General features: G+C 38.4%; 1 protein-coding gene across 3 annotated transcripts in view; it reads left to right on the forward strand.

The window, feature by feature from the left end:
- The first annotated feature begins 361 nt into the window (after positions 1-361).
- ERCC6 (ERCC excision repair 6, chromatin remodeling factor) overlaps positions 362-19304 on the forward strand; it is a 48935-nt gene continuing 29992 nt past the window's right edge. Inside the window, exons 1-6 of one of the 3 annotated variants that reach the window (XM_054163346.1) lie at positions 362-609; positions 1164-1591; positions 3999-4119; positions 6264-6372; positions 8233-8959; positions 17391-17516. In XM_054163346.1, coding sequence (XP_054019321.1) covers positions 1167-1591; positions 3999-4119; positions 6264-6372; positions 8233-8959; positions 17391-17516 — 1508 coding nt within the window. In that variant the 5' untranslated portion in view covers positions 362-609; positions 1164-1166. Of the gene's footprint in view, positions 610-1091; positions 1592-3998; positions 4120-6263; positions 6373-8232; positions 8960-17390; positions 17517-19304 lie in introns of those variants that run through there. The other 2 variants (XM_054163345.1, XM_009897715.2) reach the window with 2 other exon arrangements.

Genomic DNA, 19304 nt, shown 5'->3' on the forward strand with positions numbered 1-19304 from the left:
CGCTTGTGCCTCGGCGCAGGGGGGCGGTGAGGCGCGCCGTGGCCTTCCGGGAGCCGGGCAGCGAGGTGAGTTCTGCGTCGGCTTCGGGGACCGCTTAGCGGCCTCTCCCGCCCCACGACTGTAACCCGGGGCTACCAGGCAGAGGCTGTGGGTAGACGGCGCTTTTCCGACCCGGCCAGGCCTTGCTGCCATCCGCGAGAGACAGCTTTCGGCTGCGGTCCTGACTTGGCCCGGCAGGCTCTGGCTTGCTCGCAGTGAGAGGTGGTGAAGCACGGGAATTTGGGGGCTGGCGTAGGTGGGGGCTGAATGGGGTCCGGGGTCCCTCGAGGGGAACTGTCCGGTGCGGGGTTGTCATAGTAAACGTTGCCTGAATACAGGGCCAAACCCGTTGCGTGCGGTCGGAGCTTATGGAAGACACGCATGAGCTGGAACTCAGAACTACGGGCTGCCATACTCGGAGGGGTTGCTGATGAAGCCCACCTGCTTTCTTAATGTCTTCCTGCAATTCAATAACCCTTGTTTCTGCCTGAAACTGGTAAAAAATTCGTCCTTTCAAAAGACAGTCCCACGCTGAGAGCTCCAAGCAATACCAGTGCTAGGCTTGCCTTGGTAAGTCACTCCCGTCTTTATTGCCTTGGTAAATCAGTCCACTGTTTATTTCCTGGCCAAGAGGCTTTTGTGCACCAGTTCAAAGCTGAACTAACAAACAGCCAGCTGTTCTCATCAGTGCATTCACTGGTAAAATATACTCTGTTTCAAACACTTCTGTTGTTGATGTTTGGATATGTTATGCCGCATATGGTTTTGTTACATTGTAGTCTTCTGTAGCATGACCGCACACAAGACTAAGCTTATGCTTTGGCAAAAAGAGTAATTTTTACAGGTTGTTTTATTTGTCTGATAGCAGGATTTTCTAGGAGTATTCCATATAGTTCCTTTTGGAAAGTTTGGGCACTTTCTCCTTTTGATTGTGGGAGGAGTTAGTGTAGAGAAGGTTTTTGGGGGAGGACTCATGGAGGAGCAGACTACTAGGAGCTTGGAAACAAGACTTTCTTGCAAAGAAACCTGTTCATTGTTTTGATTACTTTTATTTGGGCACGTTCTTCATGAGGAACTTTGTGAATGATCTTAGGATAATGTGGTTCTTTGTTGCATTTGAGCAGAGGATGCAGACAGACAACAGCCACCTGCCAGACAATATCCAAGAACAAGATCCTCCTGCTACTTCAAGCAATAATTGCCTGCATAATGCTGAGGAATTGGAAAATGAACAAGAAAATGATGTTTGTAACAGTGACCTGGATAATAAAGTTCCTAGCTCTACCAGCCAGTCATCCACTTTCATGGCTGTCCCTTTGGAGATGCCCAGAAGAGGACAACCCCTTTTACAGATCAACAGACAACAGATTCAGTCCATCTCACATAATGCACAGGCTGCTGAGCTGAAAGGTTTAGGAGTTGATGTCTATGACCAGGATGTATTGGAGCAAGGAGTTCTTCAGCAAGTAGATAATGCAATTAACGAAGCTCATAAAGCAACAAAAAAAGCAGATGCAGAGAAAGAATATCAGTCAGTGCTGGATGACTTAAGGTAAGTTGTGTCCTTTTTTACTGTGCCTTTCTGTTACTTGACTATCTAGAGAAGGTCAGTGCCTCATGTTTTTGGAAGCTGGAAGATGAAAGGCTGTTTTGAAACGCACTGGATGGTGTGAACTTTTCTGAGTCACTCACCTTTTTAAAACGGAAAAAAAATATTTTTCACATCAGAGCATTGCTTCATTGCTCTTATTTGGTTAGTCCAGTCATGCATCAAGGCAGTAGAGGACAGTGCCTCTCCCTTTTCTATTTTGTCTCCTACCCTGCCAACATGCACGTCTGGTTTATGGGCAATGGAGAACTGCATCATACTCTCTTATTCAAAGTAATAGTCAGAAGTAGTGCTGATTCAATTCTGTATGCTTCATGAGATTATCTGCTTCTGGTTGTGTGCATTCTGTAACTTGATGACCCCATATCATGAGTGTACAACAACGAAAACAGCCTTGTTACAAGCACTTGTATGAAATATTTAATGACACCATAAAAAATGCTTAATCAACATGGTATATTGATAGTAGAAGTTTTTGAGTAGCCACTAGTCTTTTGAATTTTGCTTTCAGATCTCCCTTTCTGTTTCTAGCCTCATAGTAGAGCTACTCTGCAACATCTATCTGCAGTAGTTCACAGTAATGATGTTTTTTAGTGCTCAAGTGCCATGGGCCTCTTATTGCCAATGGGAGCTTCTGCATAGTTTTCTTGTTATGCATATGCTGAAGTTTATGCATTTTGTTGGTTTTTCAGTTTGGGTGTGGAGAAGTGAACTAGAAGCTAATTTCAGCTGTTATGCAGCAGAAAGACATGATGAGTACAATGGTCATTGCAAGGAAGAATGTTGCAGTGTCACCATTGCAGTTAGATTATGTGGCTACCAAGAGAGTGGTGCACAGCACTGGCAATTAGTTGATGTTTTCCTGGTTTTCTTTAAGAAACAGCTATGATTTTTCATTCCCCTGTATTTTCACTTTCCACTTAAAGTTGTAAGATGAGATTTGCCTGCCAAATGGCAGTCTGTGTAAAATGTAATGTGCAAGTCTGAGAGTTGGCCTTTGATAAAATTAGCAGAGGTATAGCTGGCTTGTTGAGCGGAGGGACTGATGAAAGTAAAGATAGAAGTAGAGTTGGTAATAGAGTAACTTAAAGTTCTGTAACAATGAATGTGTGACTAGAGGTAAAATGAAGCAAGATGTGGGGTTCTTTTGGCATGGAATTCATAGTAGAAGCTGCATGATTCTGTAATAGACACACAAATTTAAACAGAAGGAGAATAAAAAATGGTTCAAGTTGAATCCTGGTGTAAATTACACTGTCTGGTTAAACAGCCTTGTAGAAAAGGGAAGTAGCAATTTGTGTCAAAACCGCTAAGGCCAAGGAAGTAAGAGCTGAAAGGCAGGACACATGCAAGAAGAAATGTTTCAAAGTAACAGAACAGAAGACTAAGAAAGTTGGAACAGATAGTTGAAAAGCATTGAAATGGAACCACTGTGGCAGTGATAGCTGGAGAGCTAAGTCTTGTGGAAGAGCAGTGGTAGAATCCAGATTAAAGCTGGAGGGAAACATGGCCCAATTTCCCCCCTGACAACTGAGGATACTTACATAGTGCATGTCTTTGCATAGGAGGGGAATAATGGCTGCTTTGCAGGTGTTGTAAAGAGGGTTTTTGTTTGTTTGTTTTTTAATGCTTTGAGATACTTAGTTGCATGTCCTTGTGAAATGGTCTGCTATCAGAATTAACATAGACCTGTTCCTTCTGATGGTGGGGCAGCGCCCTCATCCTTGCAAACAAATCCAACAGCAGATACAGGTTATATTAGGTTACAGGATGTGTTTCGACCTGCATTTCATATTGTATATGGAAACAGGAAAAACAACAGTGTGTGAGTAAGGAAAGTTTAATGTTGATGCTCCGTTAATTCTTTGATCTTATCTAGTCTGTCTTCCTGGAACTGTATTCATATCTTGTAGTCTGTTCTTTTTGTAAAAGACATTATAAAGCTAAAAGGAACGAGCTTCCTTATATAATGGCATCAAACAGCTCTAGAAAATGATACATTTTTCATTTGTGTGTGTTTTGTCTGTCTTGAGTAACAGAAGCAACCGCTATCACTTGCTTGTTGCAACCATCAGACTTGTAAGTTCAGTACTGAATATTGCGGTGGTTTGTTCAGTTTCCTTGCCTGTGGAACCTTGGTATCAGCAAAACTTTGTTTACAAATATTTTATGATGTACAACTTTCTGAAGTGCTTGGTATTTCAGTGTTGTTTAAATATAAGTTGCTTATTTAAAAACTTACTTTAGACCTTTTTCAATCTTAAGTAAGTCTCTTGGGATTTCTGAATCGTTGAGAATGTGTTCTTTTGCTTCCTCGAGTTGACTAGTATCTTCTTGGGTTTTTTTTCAGATCGTGTACAACTTCTCTGAAACAAATAAACAAAATTATTGAGCAGCTCTCCCCTCAGGCTGCCAACAACAAAGACATAAGCAGAAAACTAGATTCTGTAAAACGGCAAAAATATAACAAGGTGATTATATTGTATTTCTGATGACAGTAGGTAGCTTGTACTTTGTCTTAAGGTGTTTGATTATGTAATTCTTGTTTATATAGTTCAGAGTCAGCCTACAATTGTTGTTTCTTCCCTTTTAAATGGTTTAATTTTCTGACAAAAATTCTAAATAACTTATGTAAAGATATGAAAGAAATTTATTTATTTTTTTAATTCTAAGTTTATAAGCTATAAAACAAAAGTTCCAGAACCTACTCAGAAAACTGATTTGCATTAATTTAATTCAGTCCCTCCCAGTAGTATTGGGAGAATTAGCAAGCATTGTTAGCATGTGATTCAATAGCTGACCTAAATCTCAGCACTTAGGATCTTCATTCCCTACCTTCCTTTCCTTCATCTTCTTTCATTGTCTGTATCTATCTTGTACCAGTACATGTTGTTCCTTTCTGTGAGCCATTTTAACTTGCTGATTTGTCAGAAACTGCTTCAGCTTTTTCTTTTTTCTGCCTTAGTAGTAAGTTAAAGGTGCAGAGCAGTCTGGCAAGCAATAGGCCTGTACAGCTGTGAGTAGGACAGAGGACACTGGAGAAAAAGAAAACTTCTGCTGGTCAGGATGGTAGTACATTGATCAGATCACTGTCTCATAGGAGTTCACCTGAATATTTAATGATACCTGACTGAGAATAGAATAGAATAGAACCGAACCAGGTTGGAAAAGATCTTAAAGATCATCGCGTCCAACCCATCAACCAATCCAACCCACCTTAACAACTAACCCATGGCACCAAGCACCCCATCAAGTCTCCTCCTGAACACCTCCAATGATGATGACTCCACCACCTCCCCAGGCAGCCCATTCCAATGGGCAATCACTCTCTCTGTATAGAACTTCTTCCTAATCTCCAGCCTAAACCTCTCCTGGTGCAGCCTGAGACTATGTCCTCTTGTTCTGGTGCTGGCTGCCTGGGAGAAGAGACCAACATCTGCATGTCTACAACCTCCCTTCAGGTAGTTGTAGAGAGCAAATATACTGCCCTTTCCCCTCTTGACACTTCTTCCCAATCTCAGGCCATTTGCCACTGACTCATTCAGATGTTATTTAACTGTGAAGTGTAAGAATAAATCCCTATATGAAATCTGCAATCTGTAAAAGTGGTCCTAATAACCTCAAGAGTGTTTTGGAGTCTGTTTGGAGAAAGATAATCCTGGATTTGAGCTGCTTTCTATGTGGAGATGTGCCTCTTTTTTTTTAATTTAAAAAAAAAAAAAAAAGTGGTCAAAGATGATGGAATTCTCCCATTATTGAGACAGATGGGCAGTTAATGACTGGTGCAAGTATTTTCTTAGAGCTGCAGTACAGGGAGTGTTTTATGATGCACAATTCTCTGTGAGCAAGGATAATAGCACACAAATAGGAAATAATATATCGGACCATCCATGAATATGCTACCTTTTGTGGCTTGAAAAGTGCTGCCTGAAGACATTGGCAGGTTAATGAAACCTTCTTCACCAAAAAGATGGAAAAAAAGCAATTGCACATTTTGGCATGAACTCGATTTTTACCGAAGTGCTTGCCTCTCTGGGTAAGGAAGACTTGCCAAAGAACAGTGTTACAAATGTGGGAAGTTACATTGCCTCTGTCTTTGTTTCACTGTGTGGAATTTTTCATTTCATTAATGGAAGTTAGCAACACCAATGAATCACAACATCACTGGTAAATACACAGTTGAGGATGTAACAATCGGGTAAAAGGTGTAACAGAAGAGCCAGCTATGAATTATTTTCATAGCAGTAATTAACTATACTTGTTAGAGCACCTGTAAGTCATTCCACTTTGTAGTTTTTGCTGTTAAACTAGCTGTGACCACTCTTGAATTAACAGTGGATTAGGATAATGGACCAATTGGCAATTTCAGTTTCTTTCTAACAAAAACCTTCCAAAACTTGTATTGTAGTGATGTGTTTTTGTACTTCTCTTAGAATAGTTACGGTTGGAAAAGACCTTTTAAGATCATCAAGTCCAACCATTTCTTGTCTCAAGTGCAATGTTGTGAAGGTTTGAATATAAGATATTGAAAAGATACTGTAGTAATTTAAGCCTTTTTTTAAAGGATAGCAAGTTTACAAACCATATTAAATTATGTATCTACTTGTCATTCAAGGAGCAACAGCTAAAGAAGATTAAAGCGAAACAAAAGCGTCTGCAGTCATTTCTTGGTGGAACAGAGATTCTTGACAAAGTAAATGAGATTGAATTCGAGGAAGATGAAGGTATGGGAAAAGGCTGAAAGTTCTGTTGTACTTTGATGTAATGCCTTTTTTGTTCAGAGCTGGTTTGCAAGATCTTTGCCAATAAGGAAATTAATTTCAGTGGTTTGTTTTCAAAAAGAGAGCTAAGAACATTTATTCTCTGCACCTGCAGAATTGCAGCTCTTGGCATATTCACGTGGGAAGTTTTAGAAAATGGATATTAATTCCATGTTCAGCTCAGTAGGGATAGCTGAGGCACATTAGAGTGTTGGGCTTAATAAATTGGAAATCCTAACATTTTTTCACAGCTAATTTGATAAAGATTGCTAACATCTGATTGAATTACATTTTATATGCTGGATGTTATCAATCAGCAGTAACAAAATTGTTTTTTCTTACTGTTGGGAAGTATCACTAGAAATGGAAGGGGGAACTGCTTCTCTCTTTCAGGCTGCAATGCAACTGGAACAAACAAAAACAATAAGGCTTCTTCCAAAACAGGGTATTTGTTCTTTCAGTGTTTCACTAGATGCTCTCTCTCACTGCTGCTTGCAGACTGAGATTGGCTTTTGTAGCTCCAGCTTGGCTGTCTTGGCCACAGTCACTAATCTGTGGTATTCTGCAGGGCAAATTTGGACCTCATTGACATCTGCACGTCACTTTTGGGTTACATTGTTTGCAGAGGTGTAAACTCCTTGTGCTATTTATACATTGCAGGTGTGGCTGGAGTAGAGTCCAGATCTCACAGAGCTCATGCTTCTGTCAAAACAGGAGTCAAAATCTCAGTAGACTTCTTTTAGTAGAAAAATACCTTTCAACCTTTGCCTTTGAATGGGTTCATGCAGAAAAACTCAAGTACCCAGTGTGATGAAATGTAACTATGAGGTGAACGGAGCCCAAGACAGAAGAACTAGTGTTGAGTAGTTTCATTAGTTTGAGAAACAGGGGGTGGAGAGGGAGGAGTTTGGTGCCAAATACATCATCAATACTCACTAAACGTGTTTTGGTGATAAATACATTGCTTTAAATAGGACCCCACACAATTGTGTGCCATGCTGGCAATTCTAGTACAGCTGTTGTGATATTTTGGACCTTAATAATAAATTTCAGGTTGAAACTCACTATAGCTTCCTGAATTCAAGAGCTTTTGTCTCCCTCTTTGGTTTCAAACACTAATTATAATTTGTATTAAGAAGCATAGTAACTGTGCATGCAGTTCAGCCAAAGTGTGCTTTTAGGAAAAGGTGCTGTGCAGCTAATCTGGCTTTTACAGTCATAATCCTGATTAGTATTTTAGAGTAGGAAGATGGACTTTGTTTTGTTGTTTGAGGAGGGGGAGGTTGAAACATGGAAAGACACTCTTTTGTGTGTTCTGTAATATTTGTCTGTCCTAGTACTGGAAATGTCCAATTTCAAGCTTATGAGGATTTAAAAAGCAGTAGTAACACAGAAATGGACAATGTTGCTGCACATGGGAATGCAGTAGTTTCTTGCACTGAATATGGTGACCTGTCTGGAATTGGCAGCCTAGGGGGCACATTAGAGTTCATGTGCCATGGGGGGGTGTAATTTTGTAGTTGTTACTGCTACTTTATATTTTTTTTAAAGTATTTGCATTTTAATAGTATGTATAATCTTTCCTATATGAAGTCTGAGGAGTAGTTAGAAGACCAAAAAAGTCAGGCTGCAACTTTCTCTTCGGTTTGGATTTTGCCTTTTTTGAACTTTAAGTATCATGTGTAATGCTTTTAAATTGTATGTGCAAACTGAACTGAGTGTATATAAATCTTAGAAGGGGGACTCCAACACACCCTCGTTCCCATGTTTTGAGTTATTCTGAAGGTTTTAAAGGCATGCTGGATGTTCTGATTTTTGTTGTAGAACCTGGTCCGTCGTGTCTTGGCAGCATGCTTATGCCTGTTCAGGAAACAGAGTGGGAAGAGCTTATTCGCACTGGCCAGATGACACCATTTGGGACTAAAATACCTCAGAAGCCAGAGAAGAAGGTGCGACAATTAATGCTAAATGAAGCATCTGATTTTGAGAAGTACTTAGCTGACCAAGCCAAGCTGTCATCTGAAAGAAAAAAGTTATCCCTCCGCAAAGGGGCAAAGAAGAAAGCACAAGCTAAAAACGTGAAGGGTGTCGCTCCTGCGTCGACTGAAAAGGAAAAAGGGGGTAAAGCCTTGTCAAAAACAGATAAGCGCCTAAAAAAACACATGAGAAAGCTTCAGAAGCATGCCCTTCAGATTAAATCAAAGGCAGAGATCCCAAAAGAAAAGAAATATTTTGAGGTCAGGAAGTTCAGATGTCGACAGGAGGATGATAGTGAAGAGTCTGAGTATGTACCTGATGAGGAGCTCTTTGATCCAGAAGCAGCAGAAGAGGAGGAAGAACAAGCGTCTTCTCATGCTGAGAATGATTCTGATTATGAACTCGGGAATTTGTCAAGAAAAAGAAAACACTCAGCGAAGAGAGATTTTGAAGAAGCTGAAGATGACGCTGACTTCTTTCCAAGCTCTGAGGAAGAAGAGCATGCATTGGGGAAGCGCAAAGTAAAGAGATGGAGAGATGATGGAGACGAAGGCTATTATAAACAGAGACTAAGGTTAGTCCTAGACATTACTAGAATGATGTTGAACGCGCAAAGGTCGATGTCCATAATACACTGCTAGGAACTGAAGTAAGGAAAAGGAGACAGTCAGAAGGATCATAGCCTGGCATGCCTGCTAATTACATGGAATGTGCTCTTAGATTTTTCTGGTTGTTGTAGGTCCTTCAATAATGTTATGTGAGTATCAGTAGGTGCTTGTTGTTTGTAGAACTGTGAATGTGCCCGAAATGTATGTATATAAAACAACATATTACTTGGCAGCATTATACTTAAATTGTTGCCTTTGTCTGTAGATCATACACAGAATAGAATTAACCAGGCTGGAAAAGACCTTTGAAATCGAATCCAACCTATCATCCAACACTATCTAATCAACTAAGCCATGGCACCAAGCACCCCATCCAGTCTCTTCCTAAACACTTCCAGTGATGGTGACTCTACCACCTCCCTGGGCAGCCCATTCCATACCTTTCAAAAAGTAAAAAGATGATGTGTTCTGTCTGACAGACAAAGTTACAGTGCAGGCATACAATGCCCTCTCTCTTCAGAGGAATGACAATTTTCCACTGAGAGAGAAATCTTTGGTTTGGAATGGGATGAGGTGCTGAGTTTTTTGCTTGAAGTAATTAGCTGCTCGTCAAGAGGAAATCATTTGAGTAAACTATAGTTGCATGTTGGTTTTGCATAATCTGTTTATTGAAATACAAGGTAATTACATATAGTTTATATGGCTAACAGGTTTATTTGAAAAATCGTTATTAAAACTCTTTTGAATTTAAACTTGTAAATAATTTACAGTGGAAGGGACAATATCTAGATCATTAGCATGCAATATCTCTTGTCTGACTTCTAGTAGAAGATACAAATAATGAAGATTGGACACTTACATTGCTGTTAGTCAGGTTTAAGAACTGCTCTGTTTGACTGATTTTTCTTTCTGCTCATGATGAAAGTGAGGGATAAAAACCACCATTATCTAAAGAGATAGTGACAGTGGTGGTAGTAGTGATGTTTTCTGTTATGATGATTACCTAAGGTTATAAACTGAGTAAGGTTTCTATGGAAAATCTGGTGTTAAGTGAGGAAATGAAGTTAAGAACACAGCTTAGTTGTTTGGTTTTCAGTTTTGGGTTTTTTTTTTAATGGCAGCTGAAATATGTTGTGCTAATCCATGATTTATGAAATTTGTATAACCTGTATGTGGATGATCTCTCTGTAGCTGCAGTGTGCTGTTGAGAGAGTTTTGCTTGGTTTTGGCTTGTGTTTGTGGGTTTTTTCCCCACTGGTAGTACAGCTGTTGAGCTCCTAAAACTGAGCAATGTCTCTGTTTTCACACCTGCCTGGAAAACATTTTGAAGTGGCAAAAGTGACATGTAACTTGTCTGGTCAGTGTTTTAACAGTTTAACATGCCAGTGAAAAACATTTCTGGGCATACTGGGAGTCAGAAGGTCAAGATCACTAAAATAGTTGTTTTGTTTTAATCATTCTCTAACCACTGGCATATTTTCTTTCATCTAGTATAAGGACTGAGCTTTGCGTAATGTACTTCAGCTTGCTGATAACATGCTTGCTTTTTAGCTACCTTTAAGTAGTTCTATAGTCCTGTAGAAAATCATGGATTCCAACTTGAAAACAGTTGCTCTGGAATGAAAGGAAGAATATATATGATGGCAGTCAGTGAAGTATGATTGATGTAGTGGTAAGTCCTAGCACAGGAACTTAATTAATACATGGGAGAGACAAATTTTACACTTCTATGAAAATATGAAATCTTATGGATTTAAATGAAACTGTATCAGAGAAAGGGTCAGGTAGAGGCATAAACACTGTCCTCCCCTGTGGTAAGAGCCTGAGTTGCTGTGAATGAAGAGATGCCTCCTGATAGCAGAGGTTCTCACAGTTGTAGAATTACTGGTAACAAAAGCTTAGGTAGGAAGAGTTCAGCTTCACTTTCACATCCCGTATTTCAAAGGCAGATCAGCGGCCAATATGAAGCAATAGGTTTGCAGTGCCAGGATGATGCTTTTCAGAGTGAAAACATATTTTTTTGTGCTTGAATAGAAGAGCTCAGCAAGAGGCTTATCTGAGCAGTGTCCAAAGGGTCAAAAAGAAATACATTTTTTATTGGTTGCATTAACAAAAATTAATTGTACTCAATGGGTAAAATATTTACTATTTTATTGAATAAAACTATGCTTTTCACATTTAAATTAGACCAATATTAAATCATTTTTAATTCAGTGTTCTCATCAAGAGTAATTTATTTTGATTGAAAGTTTTAATATGACTTGCAGTTCAAATTCATTCAAACACGTTTTTAATAATGTTAAGATTGTGACAATTTATCCTTAGCAAAGTCATATCATAGACTACATTTCTTTTGGTTACTAAAGTTACAATAAAAGCCTAAATGAATTTTAGAAATATCAGTAACTGTAATTGCTACCAAAACACTACATCCCTTAAAAATTTCATAACTACAGTTATTGTGACTGTTAAGCTGCAGCTGTCCACATTGATGTGTTTATGCTGGTACCCCCCCAGGTAATCTTCATTATGGGAAATGCCATAAGAAAATAAAATGTAGTGAATTAAGAAACATATTAAGAATGCTATAGAAATGCTGTCATTTGCTTACATTTATATCTTGTTTTGTGTCAGTTTTACTTGTGAATGCAAACAAATGGGTGAGATTATGGTATATTTTACCTCAGAGAAGCAGGGGAAAATCCTGTAGGATTACTTTAATCTTCTGAACATCTAGTCTTGTGCTTGGCACCAATGCAGTCCTATATTCTTAAAGATTGAAAATTAGTTTCCTTAACATTAAAACTTTTCAGAGATGGGACTTGGCGAGATTGGTCTGTGTCAAGGGGAAACTACAATGGTGTTGTTAAAGCATGATAATTTCGCTAACTGCAGGGCTGCAAAGCATCTCTGGAACAGGAAACTGTTTTCAGAACAGGAGCTGGTGTTATCTGCAGTAAACAGGGCAGCCAGGAGAGTACCTGACTCTGTCCTTCTATGGATGATTTTCAGTGGTCAGCCTGGTCACTCTAAGCAAGATGTGATCAGCAGAACATGAACAAAAGTGCCATTTAAATATACAGAATTCAGCTCATGCTCTCAGTAGCTTCAGTTCTTTTTCCCTTGCATGGGTCTTTGCTTTATCAGGTCATGGCTGAGGCAGTTTCTTTGAGATCTGTGGAATGACTGAAAATGCACCTGTTTTCAGCTTCTTTTATGTAAAAGTAAACATGCATGCAGATTAAATGCATAGGAAATAAATCTTTTTCTTTGTTCTCAACAAGAAAACTGCTGCATGGTTCTCTTGTATTATTCTCAAGACTTTGCAGGTGTGGAAACTGCAGTTTATTGGGCCTGTTTTGCATGTTTATGAAAGTTTCCATTTGCATGTGTTAAAATGCAATGCAAAAGTATATCCAAGCAATTTTTACTACTTATAATATATGTACTTAATGCATTACATTATTATTATCACACAAAAAAATCACAGTCTTATAAGGTCACTATTCCCATAGCAGTTGTCAGTATGCATCTGCCTGCTGCTTCAAGGAAGGAATTACATGTCATGCTGTAGGAGATAAATGCTGTATCTGCGTTCTCTTGTGTGTTCCGTGTAGTTCGTGGAGTACGGTTGCTTGAGTTCTTCAATTGTTGTCAAGTGCTCAGCGGGGAGGCTAGGAAAGCTGCTTCTACCCATGTCTCCCAAGTGACATCCAAGCAGCTGAGTAGCTGGAAATCACGGTTATCAGTGCACAAAGCAGTTGATACAAAGAATCAAACAAAAATTTTGCTTACAAATAAGTTGTTTTTCTCAGCTCAGATTTCACGCGCTAGCTCTGTGTGAAGTATCTGTCACTGAATCTCTTGATGGTTCAGAGTTATAAATTAAAAAAGGATTAAACATTACCTTTCCTGAAAGATACTTTCTTAGAGCATCCTAACTGCTCTTTAAAATGACAAAGCCACGACGCAAATGAAGATATATTTTGGCTCACTCGCTGAGTACACCTTTCATTCTAAACTCAAGTGTGTAATTATCTACATCACTCTTAATTTTCTTATGGAGACTTGCGGTACTAACTGCATGTATTTCATCTGTTAGGATGTACCAATTAAATTCACCCATATAGGCCATAAAAAGTTAAATCAGAAAAGTAATGCTGAATGCTTCAATTTAGCAAATTAGAATAATCTGTAAGGGATTCTTAGCTACATAAAATAGAAAACATATTGTGCTTCTCAAGTGCAAGCTATATTAAACATTCAGCTTGGCTCATGACTGGTTTGTTGGTTGGAATTTTTATTGCTATTTTTTTTAAATTGTGCTCATTACAGTTTTGGATGCAGAATTTCTTTCTAGGGTATTGCAGTAAGTGGGAAATGGGCTTAGTATCTGAATGCATCCTTATATTGAGGAAGATTTAATTGTATGATATATGGCTTTCATACTGCACTTTCAGGATAAAATTGTATTTGTGTCAGTGACCATGAACCACATTAAACAGAATTCTTAAAGGTCAGGCTTTTCTTTTCAAGGTGGTTTGCCAATATAATAAAACCTGTATCTTCTGATTGTTTGAGCACACGAATGATGTTCAAGTGAAGTGGGTAAGGAATATATTGATCAAATGGTTAATATGTTACTGTGTAGTTAAGTCAAACATTAACATACTACTGTTTCTCCTTCCAAAGTTTGACTTCTGGGGAAAGGTGCAAGACCAAACTGATAACTGGCAGGTCTGATGTAGCAAATAGTGGTTGTCCTGCCATTGCTTCAGCTATTGTACATCTTCACACTTTTTAAAATAAAAGAAAGAAGTTTTAATGTAGAATATCTTAATGCAGTGTCTCAGAGTCTTTCAGAAACTGAATATCTTCTTCAGACTTTGAAAGTTGGTAATGGTAAGCAAAACTTGCTACTCTTCCTTTAAACTTGTAATTGAGGGGAAAAGAACCTCCAGATCTTTGAAAGAGATGTAGTTCTAGAGCCTTCTGTAATTATACACTTTAGTAAAGGAACTGATACCATGTTCATAAAATAAACCTTTAAGAAAATTAAGTATGATATTTATTAGTTCAAATTCTAGATATACATCCAGGTATCTAATAATTTAATTTTCCTGCAGAAAATACAGTAGTTATATTAGGGTGAAGTGCCTCAATTCCTGGGCAGCTACAAACTAATGTCAGAAATGTTGCTTGTTTGTTCTTGGATCACTTTTTCTCATGTACACTAGAGGGCAATCTGTTTCTTCCCATGGGAGCCTGAAGCTCCAGTGTTGGCTACTGTCAATTGATGTTGGAATACCGAATTAGAAGCAAACTACTGTGCAAATTATTGCCGTGCTCAACTTTAATATGGACTCTTTACCAAACTGCTGGTTCAGAAGCTTTGTAATGTACAATTGTTTTTATTTTAGTGGGGCAAGTAGTTTTCTTCCTTGGTTTGAGTCTTCTCATAATCCAGTCAGACAAAATAATAAAGTTCTGACATGTCACAGTTCCAGTAATGACACAGTCTGAAGCAATGACTGTTGGCATTTGTTAGTTTGAATTGTTGATCTTTTTCTAGAACTCAGAAGGCTAATTTGCCATCTGTGGCAGATAGCACAACACTGAACAAAAATAAAAGCAGTTTTATACTGTGCCTCTAGAATGTATCATATCTGCCTGCTAGTTTCCAGTGCATGAATGGTGTTTTCTGAAATCAAACATTTAACAAGACTATAGTCTAAAACAGAAATTTCCATTCCTGTGTTAGGAGAGATATATAAAAATACCTGTGGAGAAAACTTCAGCACTTAATATATTTTTAGTAAGTTCCCTTTACTGCTTAAGAAGTACTGTGTCCAGAGCTGAAGCCCTCAATCTAGGAAGGAACTGATGAAATGAAAATTATCAGGGGGTTGGAGCACCTCTGCTATGAACACAGGCTCAATGAGCTGGGATGGTTCAGCCTGGAGAAGAAGAGGCTCTGAGGAGACCTAATAGCAGCCTTCCAGTACCTGGAGGGGGCCTACAAGAAGGGTGGAGAGAGGCTGTTCACAAAAGCCTGCAGTGACAGGACAAGGGGCAAGAGCTTCAAACTAGAAAAGAGCAGATTTAGATTGGATATTAAGAACAGGCTCTTTGCTATGGGGGTGGTGGAACACTGGAACCGGTTGCCTAGGGAGGTGGGGCTCACCAGGGCTCTGGGCAGCCTGATCTAGTTGAGGATGCCCCTGCTTACTGCAGAGGGGAGTTGGCCTGGATGACCTTTGGAGGTCCCTTCCAACTCAGACCATTCTATGATAATTTCATATAATTGTGTAAGAACAGTCTGATAATAAACATAGCAACACATCAGTTTTGAATCAGAAAACTTAACTATCTTTGTCCTTCTTGGGGTTTTTCCCCTGCATATGCTGCTTTTTCTCTTCATCATTATTTTTGCTTCTGAAGACTTCCTGTTGTAACAGATCAGAATATATCTCAATGAATATATTCTAAACCTATCCAGCATTGTATTATCTTACTCAGTTTTTCAGTGCCATCATTTTTGGAAGCTATTGTAACTTGTGTGTATTAGCAATGGTGGTGTTCATTTTCACTTAATAAAACAGTACTAAGTTCTGAGTTTGTGACTGGTTCCATAAAGACAGACTGTGTTTTCTAAAAAAAAAATACTAGTGGAAAGCTGATCTAGAAACGTGCCATAATTATCTTTCTCTTGTGAGAAAGGCTACGTGGTTGGATGAATAGTTATGAACTATATAAAGTGTTGAATTTCTTCCCTGTAGTTCCTAACCAAACTTTTATTAAACAATTTTTCCAGAGACCAAGAAACCTTCAAGTCTAAGTTCCTACAAGTTTCACTGAAATCAGTAGTCAGGAAGACCAGAGAAACTCTTACTAATGCTGCCTCTAGAGAAAATGCAGCTTGAGCTTGAGTCATGTTACAAGCTTGCAGATCCCATGGAAGATGATTTTCAATGACCTAACTGCAAGAAGAGTTTCTTTTAAGTGTTCTCAGTTTATTTCATACCAGAGAATGCAAAATAGTGCCTTTAGGAAGGTAGGCATCATTGGATTAATTGCCCCCAGAACTGCTTAGGTAATTAAAACATATAAGGGCAACACAGGAACTTCTTATATCAGGCTGGGTGGAGTTACATTGTGTCAACCATGTCTGTGCTTAATGTGATTAAGCTAGATGGCAGCATGGCTGAAGTCCTAAAGACTTTGAGCAGCAATTCAGATGTTTTACAGTGTCTTCTGGTTTACTTGCCAGGTTGGAAGTGCACAATGTCAGGGATGATTTGCTGTCTTATGGGCAGTTGTTTGAGAAAAAAAACGTGTTTCTAACTCACTCTATTTGGCTTATGTAAAGACAAGGAAACATTTTATGTTTCCATACCTGACATTGTCAACTTTGGGCCAGATTTAAATAACATTTTTATGATTATGCTTCTTTTTCCTGATCTGGATAAAATTGGACTAGTAGTTCTGAAAACATAAGGCACTCAGCACATAAACTTAAAGCACACTGGATTGGGCATAGTAAGGCTGGAAATAAAGTATTAAATGTGTATTTCCTCCCTTTTTTAATAGTTCAGTAATCTTTTTTCTTAGAATATGTAGTGCTAAGCCATTATCCTGCCCTTTTGATTTGTTTTGGGGTTTTTTTGGTGTTTAGTTTGGGGTTTGTTTTGGTTTGTGTGCTGCTACAAAGGCAGCTTAAGAATGGGTAAATGAATATTAACTCGCCTGTAATCTTTTGCATGCAGAAACTGGAGTATACTGGAAAACTATTATGTCCTGTTAATTTTTCTTCCATCCAGGACTGTTCCAGAGGTTTTTTCAATGTAAACTTGAAAGACTGGGCAGATGAGTTTTCCAGCATCTCACTCAAGAGGCTGTTTGTTACTTAATACAGTGGATTGCAGTGCTAGGGGTTTAACTTAGTTTATATTGGCCTGAGTTTTCTGCCTTTCATTCCATGACATGTATTTATATATATATGATTACATTAATTAAGCATTGGAATACCTAAATATTATTTATATTTTTGTTATTTTTAATGGAGATTTAGAAATTTAAGGTAACCATGGGGTTTGGGTTGTTTTTTTTTGGTGCTGTTAGCTCTTGATTCCATTATATTTTTTTCTACAGGAAATTGTAACTACCTCTGAATTCTGAAGGCTTGTAACTAAATAGGCAGGAGTGCATATACCTTTTAATATGTCAGGTATTTTGAGTGTTTACCTGCATAACTTTCTCCTCCAAACAATTCCTGTTTAAATCTTGATGTCAGAGAATGCATTTTTGTTGGGTTTTTACCTGATGGCAAATTCAGTGTAGTTTGTGTAGTCTCTTTCCTATGCAGTAACTGAATGTTGACTCCTTTTGTTACTCCAGGAGGTGGCAAAAAGAACGTTTGAAGGAGAAAGAACATCAAACAGCTGAGGAACTTTCTGAAGAAAGTGACACTGAATTTGAAGAGGGTTTCAAAGTACCAGGATTTCTCTTCAAAAAGCTTTTTAAGTATGTATTGTGTAGTTAAGTTTAATATTATGATGTTGTATGCTGTTTAATAATATTAGTAGTAATAGTCATTGTGATTTCTGGATGCCCTTTGCTGTAACTCTTACTTCAGTGAATCATGCATTAGCTTCTACTTCACTTGTTTCTATAGGATTGTTTCTTCAAAAAGAAAGACTTCAGGATCAAACTTTAAAGAAACTAATTTATTACAAATACAAAAGGCAGTCACATGAAAATACAACTGGCTGATGTGAATACTGTGAATGCCTATTTAGCTAAACTACAAATTAAAAAGCTTTGCTTATCAGTTTCTATAAATGATTTCTTTTATTAATCAGTGCTTGCTTTTATTTCACATATGGAGTGGTTGAATAACTGTGTTGTGAAGATGTTGTGTTGGCAAGTTGTGATAAATGAAAAGAAGAAACATGGGTGTTTCTGTGATAGGGTGGAGATTTTCTGCCAATAAAAAAATAACAGATGGCTTCTTATTGAAATTGCTACTCAGAGTCTGCTCAAAGTAACTACTTACAATACATGTTATAAAATACTATTAAACATTTTGCACAGTAGAGTTTTAAAAGATAGAATGTGAATTCTTCATTTCTTTAGCAGGTGGAAAACACTCTACAACTCACAGTTTAGTTATTTAGTGCATTGCAGACTTGGACATGACACACTTTCAAGTTCATCTTAATAAGCTATTTACAAAACACAGACAAAACAAGCTAGCACCTACATTATCTTCACCTCTACTCTCTCCCTTAAGTTCCATGCATAGTAGGCCTGAGTTTTTGTCAGTAACATTCCGTGCAGCAGGAAAAATATCTATTCTTTAAATGCTAACTCTATAAAATCTTATGATTAGTGAGTAGGAAGCCCGGGTAGGTAATGGATGTGCATGGTATCCCCTTCCAACTAAACCACTTAGTCTTAACCTCAAAGAAATTATTACTGTTGTCCTGCAGTTCCTCAGAAGGAAAACACTAGCTCTAAAATGGAATGGAATTAATGACTTGGTTGCTAGGACAATACCCCGCCAATATGTGGTCTCCAGTTGTTTATGCAAAGGCACTGCAGAAGTAATCATCCAGAGGACGGATGTGTGGTCTGAGCAACTTGAAGGGAATTGAAATAAAGCAGATGACTAAAACTTAATCTTTAGAGATACCAGCCCCACTAATGAAGGGTATCCCTGCAAGCATGAGTCAGTTGACAAAACTTAAGTGGTTAGAAAGATCAATTGACTTGAATGATTCATCTTGTAACTTAAATGCTGAAATCTCCAATGCAGGAAAGCCCGTAGTCAATAGGCATTAAACATTGAGCTCTGAACAAGTTTAGTGCAAAACATGGAAGTGTATTGACCCAAGGTGTATACCAGTATGCTGTAAGTGATCTTCCTGTGTGGTTGAATTGAATTCCAAGGAAGTCAGCTCACACTAGAAATAGTAGACCCTTATGTTTGTCTGTCAGTAAGCTTGCTTAAGTGGACCATCTGTTTCTTCCCTGTATACTTGTTTGCTTTGAGGGACATTCAGTAAGAACACCACTGATGCTTCCATGGAACAAAACCAAACACAGTGAGCAAGGCTGACTTTCAAACATTGCACTAAGCTGTATGCACATAGCTTGAGAGAACGCTGTCTGTATATACAAGGGACCATATTCCTTCATTATTTGTTTTCAGTCTGTGACTTCTCTGGTACATCAAAATGTGATGTTTTCTTAGCAACAGTGCAGCTGAACTCTGGTGAATTTTGAGGGGTGGGTCACAGCATGATTACT

Source organism: Dryobates pubescens, chromosome 8, assembly GCF_014839835.1.
Source record: "Dryobates pubescens isolate bDryPub1 chromosome 8, bDryPub1.pri, whole genome shotgun sequence".
NCBI lineage: Eukaryota > Metazoa > Chordata > Aves > Piciformes > Picidae > Dryobates > Dryobates pubescens.